This window comes from Neophocaena asiaeorientalis, unplaced genomic scaffold (assembly GCF_003031525.2).
Source record: "Neophocaena asiaeorientalis asiaeorientalis breed wild unplaced genomic scaffold, Neophocaena_asiaeorientalis_V1.1 scaffold123, whole genome shotgun sequence".
NCBI classification, from domain to species: domain Eukaryota; kingdom Metazoa; phylum Chordata; class Mammalia; order Artiodactyla; family Phocoenidae; genus Neophocaena; species Neophocaena asiaeorientalis.
In genome coordinates, this window is record NW_020173666.1 from 12,020,105 (window position 1) to 12,043,627 (window position 23,523).

Consider the following 23,523-nt stretch of genomic DNA (forward strand, 5'->3'; position numbering starts at 1 on the left):
CTGAATCACTTGAGAGTAGGTTGCATACATCTGTTTAGTCTATTTACTTGTTAATGTTTCAGGATGTTTTCCCAAGGAGCAAATATATTCTCTTACATCACTGCAGGGTAGGTACACATTCAGGAAATTTAACGTGGACACAGGACTTCAATCAGATCTGCAGCCCATATTCCAGGTTTATCAGTTTTCTCAGTAATTAGTGTCCATCGTGGCTCCTTTCCCCCTTCAGTCCAGGATCCAGGCCAGCATCACATCCTGCATTTAGTTCTCACATTTCCAGTCTCCTTTAATCTGGACCAGTTCCTCTGCCTTTCTGTCTTTCCTGAAGTTGATGTTTTTGGAGAATGTAGGTCTTCTTTTTCTGTAAGTTGAATGTTCCTCATTTGGGAGTTTCCTGGTATTTCATTATGACCAGGCTCGGGGTACTGATCCCTGGCCAGAACGCCGATCGACCGTGTCCTTCTCAGAGGTCCTTCCCATCTGGAAGACCCCAGTGTCCCTCTGCCCCTCACTAGTGATGTTAGCTTTGAAAACTTGGGCAAGGTGTTCTTCAGTTTCTCCACTTATGCTTAATATGTGTTGTTGTTGTTGTTTGTGGTACGCGGGCCTCTCACTGTTGCGGCCTCTCCCGTCGCGGAGCACAGGCTCCGGACGCGCAGGCTCAGCGGCCATGGCTCACGGGCCCAGCCGCTCCGTGGCACGTGGGATCTTCCCGGACCGGGGCATGAAACCGTGTCCCCTGCTTCGGCAGGCGGACTCTCAACCACTGTGCCACCAGGGAAGCCCAATATGTTTTACTTTTCAACTAACAGGTGATTTATGGAGACACTTTGAGACCATGCAAGTACCCTACTCCTCATCAAATTTTCCCCCAAGATTTATGGCCAATGGATGATTTTTGTTGAATAATTTTTTCTATGATTGATATAAGATGATGATTTTCCACCACTCCCTCCACGTTTATCAGTTGGTATTTTCCGTAAGGAAGAACCCTCTCTTCTCCCTGTCCCACACGCGCCCCCCGGCTAGCCATCTACCCAGGCAGCCACCTACCCATGTACCTGCCCACGCATCCATCTGTCCATCCACTCATCCACCCATCCATCCAGCTCTCATCTGTATAGATTCATGGATTCCTGTTTTATTCATCAGGTTATAATCCACTGCTGTCCTTACATTATTTATTTATTAACATCTTTATTGGAGTATAATTGCTTTACAATGGTGTGTTAGTTTCTGCTTTATAACAAAGTGAATCAGTTATACATATGTCCCCGTATCTCTTCCCTCTTGTGTCTCCGTCCCTCCCACCCTCCCTATGTCCTTACATTATTCGATGTTCAGATTGCCCCAGATCTGTTCAGAGAGACTCCCCTCAGGCAATAACAATAAGTAGTTTTAAGTTTGTTTTTTAAGCTTCCAGTGTTAAATAGGTAGTTCTAAACAATAAGGCAAGGTCGTTTGCAGGTAGTCATGACAGCTCAGATTTTAGGGGCAGTCAAGATCCCTGGAGTTGCAGAAGAGGCTGGAAGCGGTTTCTTTCTCCTGGTTGGCTTAGCCTCACCTCTGCACCACAGAAGGGTTTGTGGATCTGATGTGGGCCTCATGGTCTTACCCTGAAGTTTGTCTTCTGTTTGTAGAAGAGCCCAGCCGGCGTGGTCCATGCTGCAGTTAGGACGGGGCTGAAGCAGAGCCAGACGCAGGCTGCAGGACCTGCGTTCAGGGCCCGGCTGTCCTGAGCTGTACATGGGCCATGGAGGGGCCGAGTGGCTCCTACTTGTGGCCTGGCTGGCAGCAAGAGGGCGAGTGGGAAGGCCATCGCATACTGGGTTCGCAGGGCGGGAGGAGTCACCGGTGTCCTTTCTCTTTGATTTAGGTGGGTTCCCATCATCTGAGACTCAACAGAGGCCTGGAAGCCAACGCCCCTGCTTTCGACAGGTAGGGTTGTCCGGCCGCATCCTAAGTCTGTTGTCCTTCCTCCCAGCAGACAGTAGTGCAGGAGCCAGGGTGCCATGGGAAATGGGAGACCCCAAATCTGGAATCTGAATCTGCTTTTTACTTTGGTTCTTTATACAAAAAGGCAGCTTACAAAATGGAATGTTTACTTGCTTTCAGTTTTCCCTAAAGGTTCATTCATAAATGCTCAGGTAACACTTTGCAATTATTTTATCTTATCAGTTCCTTCTGCATTGAAGCTTTATCCATTTGTCCTGGTTAATAAGGGATCATCTAAACTATAGGATATTTCTAAGCTGGTTTGTTTGTGTTTTTAAGGTAACATATTCCCAGGCTTTAAAAAGTCACAGTGTGGAAAGGTATAAAGGAAGACGTAGAAGTACCCTAACTTCCAATTCCCACTGTTAGTTAGTTTTCTATATATCGTTCTAGAAAAAATTCTGACTTATACATAGTTCTTTTTTTTTTTTTTTGCTTCATTGGGTCTTCGTTGCTGTGCGTGGGCTTTCTCTAGTTGCGGCAAGCGGGGGCTACTCTTCGTCGCGATGCGCGGGCCTCTCATTGCGGTGGCTTCTCTTGTTGCGGAACACAGGCTCAAGGCGCACGGGCTTCAGTAGTTGTGGCGTGTGGGCTCAGTAGTTGTGGCTCGCAGGCTCAGTAGTCGTGACGCACGGGCTTAGTCACTCCGCGGTATGTGCGATCTTCCCGGACCAGGGCTCGAACCCGTGTCCCCTGCACTGGCAGGCAGATTCTTAACCAATGCGCCACTAGGAAAATCCCCGTAGTTCATTTTTTAAAATACAAATTGGATCATTACACACTTACTGTTTTACAACTCGCTTAAGAAAAGCCATCGCTAACCTGAACTCTTGGTAATTTGTACTTGAAATAGTTAATAGCTTTTTAAAATATTTGTTTTTTTACTCTAAATGTTAATTTTAAAATAATCTTAATGGGTATAACATACTTCTCAAAGTAATTTTTTTTTAATTTACTTTATTATTTACTTTTGGATGCGTTGGGTCTTCATTGCTGCGCGCGGCTTTCTCTTGTTGAGGCGAGTGGGGGCTGCTCTTCGTTGCAGTGCGCGGGCTCTAGGTGCGTGGGCTTCAGTAGTTGTGGCTTGTGGGCTCTAGAGCGCAGGCTCAGTAGTTGTGGCGCATGGGCTTAGTTGCTCCGCAGCATGTGGGATCTTCCCAGACCAGGGCTTGAACCTGTGTCCCCTGCATTGGCAGGCGGATTCTTAACCACTGCGCCACCAGGGAAGTCCTCAAAGTAATTTTTTTAAATGTTTGAATCATTCTAGCCGAAGCTTCATTTGGACTTTAAATTTGCTTGCAGCCTTCTTATTTACCTTAAGATTGGTGACACCAGCCCCCCTAATTAGCATGTTACACACAGGGCACACTCAGCACTGAGCAGCTCAGACTCCCCACCTGAGCAGGGCCTGCTCTGTCTGCACCTGTCAGACCTCAGGCCAGGATGCACCTTCTCTGGGGAGGCGGAACCAAAAGAACCCGGAGGGGCCAGGCCACACATGTTGTTTCTTCGGCACCTTCCCCCGGGGCTTCCTCGTAGCATGGCTCCAGGGGCCGTGCACAGCCTACTGGCTGTGAGGAAGCCCTGATCTCCCAGATTTGATCCAGCCCTGCATCCTCCCCCTGGGAGGGACTGCAGACAGGGCAGGGCTGCCAGGAGCATGGCCCTGGGAGAATTCCTCTTCATGGGGGCGGAGCCCTCGGCGGCTCGTCTTCAGCTGTCTGCAGAGGGACGTAAACTGCCCACTTCAGGATCCACATTCCTCTACGCAGTGCTGTCCCTCCGAGTTAGTAAGAGAGTCCCTTTTTCTCTTATTGGGCTAAAAATGGTTCTTTTGTGATAATTAACTTTTAAAAATTCCATTTATGAGACAAACATGTTATTGTAGAAATTTGGAAAATACAAAACATGTTCAAAGAAGGAAAGAACTTAAAATCACATAGAATTCTACCACTCTTAACATTGTGGTGTGTTATTTTTTTCTCGTGTTAGATGTTAAGATTGCAGTATTAAATTAATTTTACATTTGCTGTTTGCATTGTGTATTTCCCCTTTTTAAAAAAGCTACATTTAAATACTTCTAACAGTATTAAAATGATAAAGTTACTTTTCAAAAGCTGCTGGTAAAAGACAAATATTAGAGTCTCTCCCTGCTATTTCAATATATGTATTTAAAAATAGTCTCTGGTATACAAAGAATTTTCCTAAAGACCGAAATTTCATTATACCTTCTGGTTGAGGTTAAGCATCATGAAATGCAGCACTTAGATGAAAAAATTGGACCCTGAGGTTGATGCCTCTCCTAGCAGTTTGTCTAGTTCTGAGAAGGTACCAAGTGAAGTGGATGAACTTCAGAGATACGCACGTCACATTTATAAGGCTCTGTTAATGAAAGGCCAGATTAGCTGTTCTGGGTTTAATGGAGGACTTTACAGAAAGTCCAGCGTATCCTCCACCTGATACCACGTGTGTTAAGAAGTCTGATGTGCTGTGTACTCTTGGCCAGTGCCTTTCGTGGGGAGCAGCTCATCCAGGACCTCCAGTGCCTGGCAGGTCCCCTCAAGGGCGGGGCCGTCAGCGTGTGTCGCGGGGGCGTGGCGTCACGCGTGGCCCTGCTCTGTTGCAGGCACATGGTGCTTCTCAAGGAGCAGTATGGGAAGCAAGTGGTCGTGAACCTGCTGGGGAGCAGAGGCGGAGAGGAGGTGCTCAACAGAGCCTTCAAGGTAACTGGCTTCCCCGCCTGGGAGGGCAGGGAATGAGGGAGCCGAGGGGCCCCTGCTCAGGGTGGGCTTCCATGGGGACTGGGGACAACAGCCCTGCGTTCCCCGTGTTGGGGGAGGCTTTTTCCATCAGAGCTTCAGCATTAGGTGATTTGGGCTACTGACAAATGCGGTTTAATTTTTGTAAAGCAATGGTTGGGAGAATTTGCTCAAAATGAAAACAGAGCATCTCCCATCTCCAGCTGCATTTCCTCCACTGCTCCCCACTGGGACATCGACCACTCAGGATGGCCAGGCCTTTCCCTGGCTCTCTTGGACGGACACACACACGTGTGAACGCACACATGCATGCACGTGCACATGTATGTTTGGGCTTCACCCCACGCATCCCTGACCTGCTCGGGGAGCCAGAGTTCCCTCTTCCCTTGTTGGTCTGGCCCAGCTGCTGGCCAGCACCTTGTGGCATGTTCACACAGACACCCGCAGGGCACTTGTGCCTAAGTGGCTCTTCAGAGCCCCTGCTCGCTTTAAAGCAAGCAACCCTAGATAATTTCCTCCAGTGAACATGGAGCCTTCAAGTCATCCATCCTTGTGTGGGTTGCCCCTGAAAGCTGCTTCCTGTGTCCAGCTTTCCGTGGGCTCCCCGCAGCTTCCGGCACACGTTCAAGGGAGATGCGTGGAGAAACCCTGGGCGGGGAGGGAGCCGTGAGCAAAAGACTCCGCCCACCTCGCCTGCATCTCTCCATTCCCAGTGCTCCCACGTGTATTCGGTCTACTGTAGGCCAAGCTGCAGAATAAGCTGTGGGCTTTCCCAGCAGCCCATGTTCCCTGCTGAATGGGAAAAAAACCCTGTGGTTGTTCAGAGCTCAAGGAAGCCCCTTATGGAGAGAGTTTGAAGTCATACCTCACTTCACGGGAAGAGTGTTCCCTGTGGTCCTGGCCCCTGGCCAGTAGAAGCTGAATCCAGCTGGGTGCTTATTTCCCTCTGTTTAGGGAAGCCATGTGCTTGGAGCTGAGACTTGCTGGTGGCCAGTTTCACTTGGCCAGACCTGCTTTTCCTGTTTGGTTTGTTGCTATTGGCAACAAGCTCGCGAAGTATCTCCACTGCCACCCATCTTGGCAGCCGTGTGGGCAGTTTATTTTAAGGAAGAAGGGGAAAAAAAAAAACCCTCAAGAATTTTTCCCCTTTATGCCTTGATTTTGGGGAGAAGGTGTCCTCAGCACGCCCCCATCAGCTGGTGGGCCCCTGTGCTGGAAAGGCAGGAGATGACTGCAGGCCTCTGGCCCAGCAGGGGAGACCAGACCCCTGGGCAGGTAGGAGGTAAGAGGTGGACCTTACCTGGAGAGACCTGGGTCATGGTCCCAGCTGGGGTATCACATAGAAGGAGCTCCCTCAGCCTGTCGGCTCTGCCACGCTGAGGTCCACGCACAGGCAGCCGGCCTGTGACCCGTGGTTATCAGGCCACAGGGGGCCAAGCACTCGCTCCAGATCGTGAAGCCGCCGAGTGTGAATGCGTCAGCTTGGCCGACTACTTCCCAACAAGACCTTCTTGATGACGGCAGCTGCGCGTTGACTTGCGTTCTAGCGCGGGAGGGTTGGGCGCTCACAGTCCTCGGGACCAGATGGCCTGAAGCCCTTCTAGTCCTTCAGAGTCACTCGTCTCTGGCTGGCCAAACGCTGGACAAGTCTGACCTGAAGCCGCACAGGAGGGTGTGGTTGGCGGTCCGAGGCGGGGTGCCCTGGGAAGGCAGTGGTTCATCCTTTGCCCCGGGGCTGCCTGGTGAGGGTGCTGAGGAGTTGCTGAGGCTCCTGGTGTGGAAGGCAGACCTCTGCCCGGGCACCATGCCTGCCAGGCACCCACCGGCCGTGCTTCCTCCCGTCTGGCTCCGCCTTCAGTCCAGCTCACGTGCTGGACCCGGGCCCGAGTGGGCCCTGAGCCCCTGTCTCCCCCACCCTGGAGTTTCACTGGGCGGCCTGGAGGACTTGCCGAGGGACTTGGCCGCCTCTGAGCACGCCCTCCCGGAGTCTTGCCTTGTCGGGGTGGGACTGGTTACCAGGGCAACCGGAGCTGGATTATGAGCTCTGCAGCCTGCTGTTCTGCCCTGTACCTGGTGTGCCTGTGGCACTCGGGTGCCTGCAGAACAGAGCAGTCCTTCCCCGTGGGCATCCTCCAGAGAGCCCTCTGGGAGGTGATGTTGGTGCAGGGCCCTGGGCTGCCCCGGGGAGCCACGCCCACTCTGGCTGTCTTTTGTTCAAGGTGGACCTTGTGCCCTTCTGCAGGCAAGATGCTCTTTGTGGTTTTGTCCCCAGGGCCTTTGTTCCGTGCTGCCCTTTCCGGGTCGGGGCTGGTAAACCACAGGGTCCACCGTAAGCCTTCAAGCTAAGCCCTGCACCGTGTCGAGTGACACAGTTGGCCGCTCAGATGCCCTGCCACCCTCTCCCTTCCTTCCCCTTTCAGAAGCTGCTCTGGGCTTCTTGCCACGCCGGCGACACGCCTATGATCAACTTTGACTTCCATCAGTTTGCCAAAGGCGGGAAGCTAGAGAAATTGGAGAACCTGCTGAGGCCACAGTTGAAGCTGCACTGGGATGACTTTGATGTGTTTGCCAGGGGCAAGAATGTAAGTCCACGGTGAGTCTCACCTGCATCTTGTCGTCCCGCCGGGCTAGCTGCCGAGAGCACGCCCTCCCTCGCCGCTCCTACAGTTGCAGTTTCTGGGGCCGCGGGCTCAGTGATATCGGGCACCTTGGGTTCTGGCCTTCTCCTTTCCCTTCCCACAATCGGAGATGCTTGTGAATTTTGTGAGCAGATGATAAATCTTGGTTTTCTGGCAAACTGTACTGATGGCGGGGACCGGGTTAAACGGTGGAGCCATGGTGACCATATAACTTATCATCTGAACTGTGATGAAAATTAGCAAGAGTGAAGGGGGGCAGCTGGCATAAAGCCGATGGCCTGAGGGAACTGGGATGTGGATTCCCGGCTCAGAGTGGAGGAGAAGGAAGTCCAGTTTCCGCAAATCGTACAGTTGATGCTCGTTATTCACAGATTCCATATTTGCAGATTTGCCCACTTGCTAAAGTTTATTTGTGACCCCAAAATCAAACTCTTGGAGCATCTACGGTCATTCACCAGACCTGCTCAGAACAGTGAGAAATTCGAGGCGCCTGCCCTGCACGTTCCCGGCTGAGGTGGAGCCAGGCCCCGCTCGGCCTTCTTGTTTCAACTCGCCCTGCAAACAGGTGTTCCCGTACCATCTGCTCGGTGCCACGTCTTCGCTATTTTGTGCATCTCATCGGAGATCTCACTGTTTGAAATGCCCCCCAGGCGTGGTGCTAAGTGCTGTCCAGGGTCCTAAGCCCAGGAAGGGTGGGACGTGCCTCAGGGAGAGAGTACGTGTGTTCGAGAAGTTTCGTTCAGGCACGAGTTACAGCGCTGATGGCCAAGACTTGATTGTGGATGAATCAACAATATATATTAAATTAGGTGTCTTTAAGCAGAGGTACACATAAAACAAGGTTATGTATTGATTAGTCGATGAAAACACGCGAGTGGAGGCTCACGGGAACGTAGCCCCCCAGGAACAGTGGCTCCGCGCCTGCTGCCTTGCTGACAATTCGCTAACGGTGCACGCAACTTTCTAGAACGTAACCAGGGTGACCACGAGATTTGACGGCAAGTCTTTGTGACGGCCCTGGCGTGCAGGCTGCCGAGAGCGCGCTCTGGACTCGGCCACCCCTCCGGCAGTGCTGGGACCCACCGCGCCATGTACCGTTGGGGAGCCCCCGCTGGGGTTTCCGTGGGAAAGACAAACAGCTTAGGACCCACCGGGCTGAGTAACTCTGGTGGCTCTGGGCTGCCCGGCTGGGCTCTAGTTGGCAGGCGGCCCACCAGGGAGGAGGTGAGGGGTTCTTTCTCGGGACGAGGCTCCTTGGGGGCCTGCGGTCAGATGGGCCGTTGTGCCACGGGCAGTGCTCCTTCCAGCAGAACTTGTAACTCGTGTGTGTTGTTCCCCGAAGTTTTCAGAAAGGCACTTTGCGGATGAACTGTCTCGACTGCCTGGACCGAACCAACACGGTGCAGAGCTTCATCGCCCTCGAGGTCTGTCTCTCGGGCCAGCTGTGTCCTGTCCTGTGCCTTCAGGGGGATGGGCTGGGCTCAGCACCCTTGTCGGCAACATGAGGGAGGCCTCGCTGGGCTGACGTTCCCACTGTGGGGAGGGGACAGTGACGTGTCTGGCATCTAGAGAGAGGTCTCCCTGGGTAGCTGGCTTGCCGATGCCGTGAGATGCCTTTGGCCCATCACAGGCACGCTTTCACACACTCTTTGGAAGGCACCCCGGACATGGTGGCCCGAAGGTGCTACCATGGCCCAAAGGAGAAATGGTAGCCGTGGGTAGGGATTATTGTGAACGTTCCTGTAGAGGAAGGCGGGGTGAGACCGCCTGAGATGAGGCTGGGTTTGAAGCCTGGGGGGAGTTTGAAGCCTGTGGTCTGCTGCCTGGGTGGCCTCTCCTGGCTGACCGCTGGGAGGAGGAGTGGGGTCCGCGCTGCCTGCCGTCCATCCCTTGCTGTCCTGTTTTGCGGGTAGTATGGGGGAGGGAGGGGGAGGGTGTCAGAGGAGGGCTGGGTGAAGTGTAGATAAAGTTGGGTGAACTGTAGAAGCCCCATTCTCTGCTGCGAGGGTGCCTTGTCCTCTGGGGGGTACAGAGTCACCCACAGCAACCCTCTGAGTAGGAACTCACGGGGATGGCACCTGGCGGTGTCCCCTGGGCGTCTGTGGGGCAGCTTCCGGGTGAGAAGTTGGTGACCACTGTCCCCTCCTCTCCCAGGTCCTCCACCTGCAGCTTGAGAGCCTAGGGCTGAATTCAAAGCCCATTGCCGACCGCTTCGTGGAGTCCTTCAAAGCCATGTGGTCTCTGAACGGGCACAGCCTGAGCAAGATGTTCACGGGCAGCCGGGCCCTGGAAGGGAAGGCCAAGGTAAGGGCAGGCCGCGGGGGCGGGGGGCGGGTGGTGCCCGTGCGGGCCCCTCTCACGGCCTGTCGTCCGGCCCGTGGCAGGTGGGGAAGCTGAAGGATGGGGCCCGGTCTGTGTCTCGCACAATCCAGTCCAACTTCTTCGACGGGGTGAAGCAGGAGGCCATCAAGCTGCTGCTGGTCGGGGACGTCTACACCGAAGAGTCTGCGGACAAAGGAAGGATGCTGCTGGACAACCAGGCCCTGCTGGGTGAGGGGCTCCCGCTCTGCCCCGCCATCCAGAGGGCGGTGGTTGGGGGGTGCTAGCCAGCCTTCCCACCCCTCACGTCATCCCAGGTGGTGGGTGGCAGGCGCCCCCCTGAGCTGCGGGGCAGCGGGAGGGAGCTTCTGTGCTCGGATCTGATCCTTGACTGTTCTCAGACTGTCCATGTCTTTGAATGTTAACCCATCGAGGAATCTTTCTCAGCTTGAAAACGTTCTTGGTCCCATTGCCAGGTATCATTTGTGGGGAGTCTTCCATGAGGGTGGCCTCCTGCTTCTGTTCTGGCCCCAGGACCCTGGAGAACTCTCCCAGGGATGAGGACACCTTCCACTCTCAGGGGCAGGACTGTCATGATTCCCTCAATAGCTAGAGGTTTCTTTTTTTCTTTCTTCTTTACTTGAGGTATATTTGATGTATAGCATTACATTAGTTTCAGGTATACAACATAATGATTTGATATTCGTACATGTTTCAAAACCATTAGCCCAGTAAGTCTAGTTAACGTCATCACCTCACCACACATAGTTACAATTTTTTCTCTTGTGATGAGGACTTTTAAGAGCTACTCTCTTAGCACCTTTCAAATATACAACACAGTATTGTTAACTGTAGTCACCATGCTGTACATTACATCCCCAGGACTTACTTAACAGGAAGTTTCTACCTTTAGACCGCCTTCACCCACCTCGCCACACCCACACCCCAACCTCTGACAACTGTTCTCTGTATCTATGAGTTCATTGTGTGTGTGTGTGTGTGTGTGTGTGTGTAAGATTCCACATATAAGTGAGCTAGAGGTTTCTTTGGGGAAATGTTAGTGGCATCTTATCCCGTAGAGCCTGTAAACATTATAGGGCTCATGGAAAAGAAGGGGAGGCCCAGCATTTTTCCTTAGAAGAATGTATAACTCGTGGTTTAGAAGTTTTTGGTGTTTTTGAAAAATTAGTTTGCCCGTGCTTAAAATGACTTCACACCCCTCTCCTACTTTTTTTCTTCCATCATCGGGGGAACTCCTGTCTGGCTTCTGGTAGCCAGGGTGACATCTGTGTCAGCCCTGGAAACAAGGCCGCTCAATAAATGTGGAAAGAAGCTCTGAGCAGTGTAGTGAGGCTTGTTTCATAGCAAAGTAAACGTGATGGATATTTGGGCTAAGTCCCTAGTTTAAAAAGGGACTGTATTTCGGCTGTCTGAGAGGATGGACTTGACTCAGTAATGATTTTTCAAAGGCTTAAGTCTGAGGTAAAACAGAACATTTCAGGCATGCGATTGGTAGGTGGAAAATGCAAAGTTGGGTGTCAGACCCTTAAAGTTCCGTGTGTATATATTTAATATGGAAGGTTGCAGTGTCCCCTTGATTAAATTCCCACGGGATCGTGGCGTGACCGTCGAGGATGAGATTCCCTGTGATCTGATGTCACGGCCTCTGTGGCTTTGTTGGGAGAAGGGTGCGGAGGGGACATTATGGCAGAAGTGCCACAGGAAAGCGTTCGTGGGTGGTTTTTAGCCTCTTAGCACCTTTATAAGGAGCATCCATTGGTCCATATAGATGGGATCGTGCATCCCCCGTGACAGAGAGTCTGGCCATGTTTCTGGGGGAGGTGGGTGGGGTGCAAACATGGCCTTTCTGTGCCCCTAACAGTGACTCCCAGGATCCTGCAAGCCATGTCGGAGCGCCAGTCGGAGTTCACGAATTTCAAGCCGGTGCGCGTCGCCGTGGGCACCTGGAACGTGAATGGAGGGAAGCAGTTCAGGAGCAACCTGCTGGGCACTGCCGAGCTGGCTGAGTGGCTGCTGGACGCGCCCGTGGCTTCCGGAGTCTCTGGATCCCAGGGTGAGTGTGGCCGGGACAGGGCGACAGGTGCAGACCCCCGGCCGCCGTCTCGCCTCGTCTGCAGGTGGACTTGGCAAGTTGGGTATTTGGCCTTCTTGCTCCTTGGAATGTTTAGAAAGCTCTGTGGAAGGTTAGATCACAGACACGGTTGGTTTTTTTTTTTTTTTTTTGGCCGCGGCTTGCGGGATCTTAGTTCCCGGACCAGGGATCGAACCCAGGCCCTTGGCAGCGAAAGTGTGGAGTCCTAACCACTGGACTGCCAGGGAATTCCCTGTGTACCTTTTAAGAATAAAACAATTCCAAGGTTGACACCTCACCTTTTGTCTTATATCGTACAAGGTAATATTTAATGGCCTGGGAACTCAGGATTCGAACACGTACTTTTTCTCCAGTCAGCATTTACGTAGGGGTTTCACTTTTTCCCACTCGCTTGGATTCTGGAAAGACTCGTGGTCCGGTTCCCTGCCTGTTGATGTGCGGTGGAGGGCGGGGTCAGCTCTGCTTACGTACCTTGATCGACAGCTGTCCGGGACGGTGCCCAGAGCCCCGTCCCCGCTCTCTGTGCGCTGTCCGCATGTGGCAGGGGCTTGGGGGCAGCGTAGCTCGAGGACTTTGTTCCGAGTCACTGGGATGCCTCAGGCGGCTGAGCGTCAGGACACATCGGGAGGCCAGCAGCAGGTGGCTACAGGGCTTCTATTCACCTAAGATTCCCTGTTAAAGGGGACAAAGGGAGAACGGATGAGCAGCACTTCTGCCCGCTGTGCTTCCTGTAAACCAGGCATTTCTGGGGCAGATTTCATCAGAGCGGGTCCCAAGCAGGGCTGGATGTCCCCTTCTCTGACCACCGGGACAACAGTGCCCTGGGACAGGACCACAGTCAGACATGATCCCAGCAAGGCTGGCAAGGCTGGCCCAGCGCTGTGAAAAGTACTGAGGGACACAAGCAAGTATGAGCCAGTTCTGCCCCCTGGCAACTTAGGGTCTGGTTCGGGGGGGCGGGGGACGGTATCTGCTGCATGTGGAAGTTGTTGGTCCAGGCACTCTACACGTGTTCTCTGATTTACGCTTTACGACCACCCTGCGAGGTGGCCACTACCGTCCCTTCTGCAGAGCAAGCAGCAGAGTTTGGAGAGGTTAGTGACACGCCCAGGAGGTAGCCAGGGAAGAGCCGTGGGCACAGTGGGAGCTGGAAGGAGGTTGGCGCGTGGAGCTCACCACGTGGTCTGGAGGGGTCACCCAGGCTGTGGGCCAGCACAGGCCTCCGTGGGTCTGACTTCCCTCATCTTCTGCTTGCTCTGCAGATGACAGCAGCCCAGCTGACATATTTGCCGTGGGGTTTGAAGAGATGGTGGAACTGAGCGCAGGGAATATCGTCAATGCCAGGTAGGCGGCCAGGCGCGGTGGGGTGGGATCCTGGGCTGGGCGCCTCTGCATTCTGACTGTGCTCCCACCACGACCTCACGGACATACGCCTCTCCCTTCCTCTCTCTTTGCTGATTAAGGAAATAGAAGGAAGGGTGGGATAGGCTCAGTACTCCATGGGTGCTGCTGCCTCGGCCACGTGTCCGGGCTGATTCACGCTGCGAGCTGGCATGTGTGAGCCCCGAGGGCATGGGCCGGGCTGGGCGGGGGCTGACTCACTTTCCTGTGTGTGAGTGTAAGAAAGAAACAAAGGAAAGAAAACCACTGGATTAACATTTGGTGTGAGGTCAGCAGGACTCTTTCTTTCCTAGTCCGTTTCAAGGTACTTTCTGAACAAATAATGAAACCTGGTTCTATGGAGGTCTTATGAGCAAGGCCCTGTGCTGGGGTTCAGGGGGCAGGGGTTGGGGGGGGCCCATGCTTGAAGTGTACAACACAACCAGAACCATGCGGATAGCCCATTGCAGGGATTAAGGCTCACGTGGCACTAGTGCAGGAGCGCAGGCAGCATGGCGTCAGTAAAGACCCAGCTAAGGGCTAGAGGAGTTTATAGGTGGGAGAGCCTGCTTCCAGCTCACACTGAAAAGCATCCTTCTTTTCTCCAGTACCACCAACAGGAAGATGTGGGGTGAGCAGCTTCAGAAAGCCATCTCACGCTCTCATAGGTACATTCTCTTGACTTCGGCACAGCTGGTGGGCGTCTGTCTTTATATCTTTGTACGTCCGTACCACGTCCCCTTCATCAGGTAAGAACATTTCGCTTACGAACATCTGGGGGAACACGGGATTGTTTGATTCTGACTTCCTTCCTCCCACCCCCTTCCTGCAACAGGAATCAGGACCTGCCATTATTTTAGATAAATGTAACAAAACCCCCAAGGCAAAACCAAGCGAATAGAATATTGTCTAGCATTTAAAAAGCCACAGTGGGAACCTTCTAGCTCAGGAAGCTGGACCCTTTTAGAAAGACTGTTTCCTGATCGTTGTTACCCAGGCTCAGTTTTGCACAAGGAAAGGGATTCCTTGCTGAAATGTTAGACAGGAAACCTCTGACCAAGAGCTGGGTAACTCATCAGGAAATGCCAATTCTTTTGTCTCTTGTTAAAAGAATTCTAAATAAGATGTGTGGACAGAAGGCCTCTACCACTGTCACCCCATTATTGGATCTCCAAAGTGACAGTTTTGTGAATGTCAGAAAGGGGAAAAGCTTAGAAAAAGCGTGTCTTTTAGGAAAGCCCATGTGTGTGTGTGTGCGCGCGCGTGTCTGTGTGTGTGTGCGCGCGCTTGTCTGTGTGTGTGTGCGTGCATGGGGATTTTAAGGTTTGGGAGGAGCACGCATTGCTCCCTGGTCTCATTCATGTTGTTGGAACGTCCTCTGGTCTTTGTCTTTGCCTGCACCAGACAGAGAGATACGTGGAGAGCAAGACTGTGCTCTGTGCTCATAATCCTCTTCTGTGGCCTTTGGGAAATGTTAAAGTCTTTGTGCCCCAACTGTTTGCTGCGACAGTCTGGCAGTGTCCACAGTGAGTGGGTAAAAGTCAGTTACGGTCGGAGTAGAGGAGAGGTTAGGGTCGAGGTCAGAGATAGAACATGAGGAAGGGAGTGATGCCGAGGGGCTCCGGATTTCCCAGCTGCCAACCAAGGTCCCAACACCCGTGTCTCTTTAGCCTCAGGCTCGCACACTGTGGCAGGTTATCCCCATCCCTTGTCTGTTGGGTGACAGTTGCTTCGGCCCCTGGTCCCGTGGACCTACGCCCTCACCTGTGTGCGTTGTAAGCTGGCATTTTAATGCCAGGCGTCTGCTTGGAAACCACCGCCCAGCCCAGCATAGAGAACTGGATGGTTCCTGTTTTTTCAAATGTGTTGATTACCTGATGGCACCCCCTGTACTTTGCAGAAGAGCCGTGTGGGATGGGGTTGGGGGCGGGGAGCTCCACGCTGCTTCTACCGCAGCAGCGAGACCGGCAGCGGAGGGCCGGGGTGGAGGTGATTCCGCTGCTCTGTGGGGCGCTCATGTGAGCACCTCGGAGCTGGGGCCGTGGAGAGGATGCTCCAGCCCCTCCCACGGGGCAGCTGCCCACGATGAGAGGAGGGTCAGGAGCGATGCGGAGCTGATGGCAGTCGCGCTGTCCCTGTGCGGCCTGGCCGCTGAAGATGGGATGAGCCAGCCTCTGAGCCGACGCCTTTGAGGCTCTCAGATCCGCAAGCCTCGCGCTGCCGCCCGGGTCTTCTCTGTAGCAGAGCTGCTCATGCTTTGCCTTCAGAGCCACTGAGAGGCCCCCCGCGTGTGCATTCTCTGTTCCAGGGACGTGGCGATTGACACAGTGAAGACGGGCATGGGGGGAAAGGCGGGGAACAAGGGCGCCGTGGCCATCCGCTTCCAGTTCCACAGCAGCAGCTTCTGCTTCGTCTGCAGCCACCTGACGGCCGGGCAGTCCCAGGTGAAGGAGAGGAACGAGGACTACAGGGAGATCACCCAGAGGCTGAGCTTCCCGATGGTGAGCAGCGAGGCAGTGGCGTGTGAGGCCCCCCTGCTCGGGTCCGCCCCACACACGGTATTCTGAGCTGCTGATATGGGCAGTTGGTGGCGATACGACCGTAGGAGGGTCCCTGCCCCTGGGGGCTCAGCACTGGTGGCAGGGAGATGACCAGGGGTGCTGCAGTAGCGGTGAGCAGGGAGCCCGGCCCAGGAGTGTTCTGCCTCCTGTATCTCTGTGTTTCCTGAATGTCCCGACGTGCCCTGCGTTTTCTTATTCTAATTCAACTGTATACAATGGGGAAAGAAAACCAGTGCGTCCGTGCTTTGTCCAAGTTGGTGAAGAACATTTGAATCCAACCAGTATAAGACTAGGTTTTCTTGAGACTCACACATACATTGTGTCGTGGCCCAGAAGAGAACACACGTTTTTGAAACCAGTGAATTCTTGGCTCGGGAGCTCTGGGTCCCGGTACGGTCTCGCGGTTGCCAATACCATGCGTCGTGCCGCCCTCTAGTGGTGGTCCAGAGGCTTTCATTCTGAAGATGGGGGATCTTTTTGAATTCAGATTTGAATGTTTTTCTTTCTGTGCAAAGATGATGGTCCCGCACACCTTCACCCTGGTGCAGACACCTTTTTCCCAGCAGTGAGGGTAGACTTTAGCTGTTCCCGCCACACATCCTGCCCGTGCCTGAGACAAGGTTGGCTGCGTCACGGAGCTCTTCTGTGTGAGGCCAGATCCCTTAAAACTGACACCCTGTTGGCTGGACTGCCCTCAAGGCAAAAATTCCTTAGTTTTCATTAAGAAGTGCTGTAATCCTTCTTGGAGGTTTTATTTCTTGGATTATAAAATAAATGAGTTGGGAAGTTTGCAATTGTAGTTTTCCAGATTATGTAGGGCTAATATTTTCGTTCTGGGTCTATGTAGTTAAAAAAGAAAAGTCCAACCCTTCTCACTTAAAAAGTGCTGTTTCAAAGTAGCAAACATGGGACACATTTAAAATAATTAAAAAGAGTTTATACTATAGCTTTTTTCAACAGAAATATTGACGGTACCTATAAGTTAATACTCTGTACCTGCTCAGTAGAGTAGCCACTAGCCACAAGTAGCTATTTAAATGTAAAATAACTAACGTTAAATAAAACTAAAACTCCCATCGGTCACACTGGCCACATTTCAAGTGTTCGATGGCTAGATGTGGCTGGTGGCTCCTGTTCTGCACAGCACGGGTAGAGAACATTTCCATCACTACGGAGTGTTCTATTAGGCAGTGATGCTCGGCACATTTATTTTATTTGGCTGTGATAATCCCAACCTTTTGTATAACGGAAACAGATTTTGGAGCTTGGCAGATCTGAGTTCATGTCTTATCTTTATCATGTACTAGCGGTGTAACCTTCGGCGAAGTTTCTGAACTTCTTTTTTTAATCTGTAAGAGAGCCATTAGTGTGTGCTTCACAGGGCTGCTGGGAGAACAGTGTGCCCCAGAACAGAGCCCAGCATTGTAGACAGCTGATATCGTGCTGCTACTGTTGTGATTCCTGGGGAAGGGAGGGGAAGATGCCACAGCTGTCCAGGGCTGCCCTGGGCAAGATGGGGGAGGGGGAGAGAGAGAGGTGGAGTGTCACAGGATGAAAGTGTATGAAATCCACCAGGTTTTACGAAGTTGCGTGTCCTGAGCATTTATACTTATTTTCTTAAACCTCATTCTCGTAAGACTGAATGTTTGGGCAATTTGTCTTAGGATGCAGACATAACAAAGCAGGGGGGGTACATCCTGATGGCTGAGACCCACTCGGTAAATACCAATATTGGTAGTCATGCTTCCTCTGTTAGAGTTGGAGCTTTCTCCAAACCACTCGAAAACACTATTTAAAATTTGAAAATTAAGCCATGTGAAAGTCCCTCAGTAAGTCTATGGGATTAGTGAAAAATGAGATGCTCTAGCAGACTTTTCTTCTTAAGTAACATTTTAAGAAAAACACATCTGCTATCATCTGTACGGTGAGTTTATTTTTCTCCCTTCTCCCACCTTCCTTGCAATGGGCCGAATCAGCACTTTTTTTTTTTTTTATGACTTAGGGAAGAAGCATTTTTTCTCACGATTACGTGTTTTGGTGCGGCGATTTCAACTACCGCATCGATCTCACTTACGAAGAAGTCTTCTATTTTGTTAAACGCCAAGACTGGAAGAAGCTCCTGGAATTTGATCAGCTACAGCTACAGAAATCAAGTGGAAAAGTAAGTTGTGCTTTTAAAACAGTTTTTAGCACCTGCTCCAACATGGAATAGCTTCTGCTAAATGTACACGCTAGCGTTCGCGCATTAAGCTTCATGCGTGAATTTAACTGATTCTGATAATGGTAAAAAAAAGGTGTCTGGCGTAAGAAGTTAGAGAAACGTGAGCGTCCATCCACACTCACGTCCTGTTCCTCCTTTCGGTGGCCACGGTCAGGGTCTGTGTCTTCTCATGCCCAGAGGGGCCATTGCTCTATGAAAGGACACTGGACACACGTAAGCCACCGCGGGAGCTCAGGGTGACAGGAGCCTCTCTGCCCAAGCTCTGTGGTTGGAGTGGGGGCCAGCTGTCCCTTCCTCCTTCGCACAAGCTGAGCCCTGGTCCAGCTGTGCTCAGTTTGAGTCCAAGCTGCTTCAGACAGCCCCATGTCAGCATCTGAGCACATGGCCGGTGAGGCTGGTGGGTGTGACGTACGCGGTCCACGTGCCCCGTACTCAGGGTGATGTTCGTAGGGACGGCTGTGTGTCAGGTACACTAAACCAGCAAGTGACACTCTAGATTCTGCTCAAAACATTTTATTTTGGTGATATCTCTGTTTCTTGTTAGTGAACATACTAACAAGTAAGTTAATTTAATACACTAACAAGATCTAATACACTTTACATGCCAATTTGTACACATAATGCTGAAGACTATCCTACAGATTAGTTATCACACCCATTTTATAGATAAGAAGACTGAGGCCAAGGTCACACAGTCAGTAAACAGAGGCATGACAGAGCCCAAGACTGCCACACTTCCGATGAGACTTCCCCTCCCTGACCTGGTGTGGTCTTTTAGTGCCTCCTTAGGCCATGATGTAATAGGGAAGATTCAACTATGGAATCTGTCCTCAGTTCTTCAGGGTCACACTGGCTGGCCCCCACATGACTCAAAACTTATCTTCTCTCCCACCTGAAACTGTTTGTTGTTTTGGTGCCTGTTTGCTTCCTAGCAGGACAGGCTGAGGGGAGGAAGGCACAACTAAGTTCCATCTCCCTGGTGAAAATGCAGCGGCTTAGACGGTGCGGGCAGGGGGTTAAGGCTCCTTCTGCAGTGAGACCTGGATGTTCCTCGAGGTTTTCTGTCATCCCCCCTCGGTGACACGGGTCACTGGGGGTGGCCAGAGGGCAGAGTAGCCACGCCACTCCTTCCCGCAAAGGGTCTCTCTCCCTTCCTCCTGCCAATATTCTCCACACGCTTCCCCTCGGGCGCTGAGTGAATGTCTGTCCCTGGGTCTTCCCGCAGCATCAGGGCTAAGTGAAGACGGAGGAGGGCCGGACTTCAGTTCTGGGCTGCTTTTTACCCAATTGGTTTTGTTAACAAATACGGATCAAGGCCTTGCCGGGGCTGGGCCAGGCGTTCCCCTCGGCCTGTGTCACCCGGGCGTTGACAAGCAGGCGTGTGACAGATCGGGTGCTGAGGTGCTGGGAGACCCAACGGTGTGTAAGTCAGTAGAACAAAGTGATAATCATCATTTCTTTTGCCAGTTAAAAGACACACATATGTCCAGTTTCCGACATATTTGCAAATATGATGTAGCTTCTGTTACTTTAGGAATAAAAAACACTCTGGAACGTGCCTTCTATTTGCATGTAAGGTACATGATCTAGGAGAACTAAGAGGGTCCTGTGACTTCTCCCAACAGATTTTTAAAGACTTTCACGAAGGCACCATTGACTTTGGACCCACCTACAAGTATGATGTTGGCTCTGCTGCCTACGACACGAGTGACAAATGCCGCACCCCGGCCTGGACGGACAGGGTCCTGTGGTGGAGGAAGAGGCATCCTTTTGACAGAACAGGTGCCTGAGATGTGTGTGCTTTCAGAGCTGGAAGAGGGCAAGTGATCAGTACCATAGAAGGAAGATCACTTTTCTTTAGTCCAGCGCTCTTTGTTATATGAATAACAATTCTCTGGATAACCCAGAACTACTCAAAAGTCATCCCAGATGTTAGCCCTAAGCTTTGGGAGTTGCTCCTGGCTCCCCCAATCCCTGCCTCACGGCTGTCCCCCTACACCACCCTGCCACCTTTTGTTCCCGGCAGGGGTGAGGAGAGAGGCTACAACTCTTCCTCTCTGGCGCTTCTGCCTCTCACACTCATGCCTTTTCTCCAGCCCATTTTGTTCAGCCGAACTCTATCTGCTTAAAGCCCCAATTCCAAGTCAAATATGAGCGAGACACAGGAAAGATGAGTTTATTTTTGTTTGTTTTTTTAATCAATTAGTGGTCTATCATGTTTTGAACAATTATTGATACCCAGCTAGGAAGTGCAGTTTGTTTAAAATTCGAATGCCTATAAACTAATACATAAACAACTAAGCTTTGCTGGTGAGACGGATGCTGAGATTTCAAGGCCCAGAAATCTCACCTGCAGATGGAGAAGACGCGTTTTTGTTCAGATCACTTTTGTGGACATCTGTGCAAGAGGCTGGCTGCCTTCAGGTTCTTAGTCTCTGCATCTCCTGCTGTACAAAGAGCTGCACATCTCCTGTTTCCCATGGGCCTGAGGCAAAATCCCCGCAGCAGCGGTTTCTGTGTTCTCACCCAGTTTGCCCGCTGGGGAGGAGTTTTTACCCCAGGCCCCAAGGCCACTTTGACAGGGTTTCAAGCCCAGGGGGTTAGAACGACTGAGTCTGAGACAGGAGGTGGTCCGTGACGCAGCTCCCCGGTGCACGTGTCTGTCATCGGCATTCATGAATGTTGATACAATTTTGTGTCGTATGTGTGTCTCTTGATTGGAATCCGCGTGAGTAGCTGGAGAGCTCAACCTTCTAGACAACGATCTGGACGCTGACACCAAAGTCGGACACGCCTGGTCTCCTGGTGCCCTCAAGTATTACGGCCGAGCAGAGCTGCAAGCGTCTGACCACAGGTATGGCCCTGGCTGCCGTGGGCACATCCTCTGCTGCAGAAGGCGGGGCCAGCTGCTCCCCGCAGAGAACGGACCTGCCTTCCCTATCCGAATGCGTGTGTGTGCGTGTGTGGCACAGTAAAGAGCAAAGAACAGTATGACAAGTAGCTGTGTACTTGCCGCTAAGAATTAATCACTGTTAACACTTTGTCATTGCTCCATGTCACAGGTAACATCTATTATGAAAATTGCGAAGACACAACCTGTGGTATTTTACGTCTTTTAAATTCTGATACATTATGTCATTGTGCAACTTGCTTTTTTTGTTACTTAGCCATTTTTGAGATACAGTCACGTCATTACTAGAGATCTGACTCTTCCATTTGTAACCGCTGTCCGGTATTCCACTAAATATATCCACGCAATTTGCCCATTCATCTACCGATGAATATTTTTTCCAATGTTTCATTGTTACAAACACCATAGGGTTTCACTGTGTTGCGTTCGGGGTTTTGGATGCTCTGAGCTGTTGCTTTGGCCTAGTGCCTTGTGGATTAAGGATGGAACACAGCAGCAGAGGTCTGTCACCTCGGCGTGCACCGGGACTGGCCACAGAGGGAGGTTATTCTTGTAGAACATCTTTAAAGACAGAAGATGGCAGTTGACCTTCCCAAGGCTGCTGCCAAAACTATCATGTCACTTTCAACTTTTACAAGAAAAGAAATTAAGAAAGAGAGTTGGTGGTGAGCAGTTGGTCAGTCACTATAGGTCGAAATCTTTCCATGCTTCTGATTTCTTGAGAAAGCTGCTGTTGCAAATACATACCTAGAAATGAGCGTGGGGAGGTCTACAGATGTATGACTTTCAGGTTTGCTAGTTCAGTGAGTATATTTAGAAGCATTCATTTAACCAGTATTTATTGGGGGGCCTTATATTGATATATAGGCCCTGTTCCTGGCACTGAGGAAAAGCAGTGAACAAAACAGATGATACCATGCTCTCAAGGAATTTTCTAGTGAGGACAGACAGACAAGAAACAGAAGTGCCATGAATGAAAAAAAAAGTAGTGGCCGGGGTCAGTCAAGGGGTTGGTGCTATTACATACCCAGTGTTCCGGGAAGGTGCCTCTGGTGACCTTGGAGCCGAGACCTGAAGGAAATGAGAGTGGGAGCCATGTGGGTATCAGGGAGCGAGCATTCCAGAGCGGGAGTGTGGAGTGAACATCTAGGAGTTCGGAGAAGAGAGAGGCTGGAGAGAGAAGAGTGAGGGGAAGAGTCATAGGAAACGAGGTGAGATGAACAAGAGTCAGCCTGCGTGGAACCCTGTGGGCCATAAAAAGGACATTGGGCTTCACTCTGAGCGCGGTGGCATTGTGTGGCCAGGTTAGGACAGAGTCACCTGAAGAAACTCCAGCGGGGCCAGCACGGAAGGAGGGAGGCAGGGAGGAAGCTAGGGATGGGGTGGCTTTGGGCCAGGGTGGTCGTGGGTTGCCATGGTGAGCAGTGGTGGGTTCTGGATAGGTTTTGAAAGTGGAGGCAGCAGAACTGGCTGATGGAGTGGATGTGGGGTGTGAGAGAGACGAGGTGAGGATTGACTCCAGAGTTTTCGGCCTGAGCAGCTACAAGGATGAAGTAGCATTTACTTAGCTGGGAAGACTGGGCAGTGCGGATCTGAGCATCCTGGTTTGAGACACATCTTAGACATCTATTGAATTTTCTAATTACAAAACCAGAACATCTTGGTTCTTGACAATTAGGGGAAATATACACAGACAAATCATCCATAGTCCCATGCCCTGAGACCATGTCTGGTGACAGTTCGTTACGTGTCTTCCCACTGCGTTTTCCACGTACATTTTACACCGAAACATTAACCTGTGTGTAGTGTGTGCTCACATGCACGCAAGCTTGTAGATGTTTAAACGTGGGTAAGAAAATAGGACTATGTTATGTGAACTGTTAGCATTTGCTTTCTTACTCGCTACATTAATTTTTTGAATTACGCTTTTGACTGTGAGGTAGTTACAGACTCGCATGCAGTTATAGGGGATAACGTAGGGCTCCTGTGCACACTGTACCCAGCCCCCCACAGCGGTAAGACCCTGGAATCTACAGCACAGCAAAACACCCAGACGTTGACTTCGATATGGTCGGGACAGAACGTCTGTCACCACGGGGACCCTCGTTTCCCTCCCTCCCACACTCCTTCCTAACCCCTGTCAACCACTCGTCTTTTCTCCTTTTCCAGCATTTTGTCATTTCAAGAATGTTATAAAATGGAGCAGAATTGGGGGACCGGCTTTTTTCTCTGGAGCTTCTTCCAGTTGCTGGTGTGTCAGTAATTGGTCCCTTTTCATTGCTGAGTGAGTGAGGCTGCCTTCCCGTGTCCGTACCCACTTTTATCAGAGATGCTCCGCTTCTAACACATGAGGCTCCTCGGGAGAGTGTTTCTCCCACAGAAAGTTTTAAAAAAAACCCTCAGCGCATATTCCTGTGTCAGATTTTTCTCCGTCTTCTTTTTACTTGCTTCTAGAGGCAAAAAAAAAAATCTAATAATAGTAATATGAATTTGGGGGGATACAACTGATTTACCACCCATATCTCTGAATTTTTTCAATGTTCCCTGGTTTTAAAGGTTGCCACCGTATTCTATGCTATTTTGTATTATGCTTTGTTTCCACCTAATATTGTAAATGTCTTCAAT

The 23,523-nt window shown here is 51.3% G+C and overlaps 1 protein-coding gene across 1 annotated transcript in view; it reads left to right on the plus strand.

Moving 5' to 3' along the window:
- Positions 1 to 23,523, plus strand: part of SYNJ2 (synaptojanin 2) — a 95,334-nt gene that overhangs the window by 59,399 nt on the left and 12,412 nt on the right. The window contains exons 6-18 of the mRNA XM_024748049.1: positions 1,877 to 1,938; positions 4,622 to 4,718; positions 7,175 to 7,347; positions 8,736 to 8,817; positions 9,548 to 9,697; positions 9,778 to 9,943; positions 11,595 to 11,786; positions 13,088 to 13,169; positions 13,814 to 13,954; positions 15,514 to 15,706; positions 17,769 to 17,927; positions 19,613 to 19,769; positions 20,724 to 20,841. Coding sequence (XP_024603817.1) covers positions 1,877 to 1,938; positions 4,622 to 4,718; positions 7,175 to 7,347; positions 8,736 to 8,817; positions 9,548 to 9,697; positions 9,778 to 9,943; positions 11,595 to 11,786; positions 13,088 to 13,169; positions 13,814 to 13,954; positions 15,514 to 15,706; positions 17,769 to 17,927; positions 19,613 to 19,769; positions 20,724 to 20,841 — 1,772 coding nt within the window. The remainder of the gene's footprint in view (positions 1 to 1,876; positions 1,939 to 4,621; positions 4,719 to 7,174; positions 7,348 to 8,735; positions 8,818 to 9,547; positions 9,698 to 9,777; positions 9,944 to 11,594; positions 11,787 to 13,087; positions 13,170 to 13,813; positions 13,955 to 15,513; positions 15,707 to 17,768; positions 17,928 to 19,612; positions 19,770 to 20,723; positions 20,842 to 23,523) is intronic.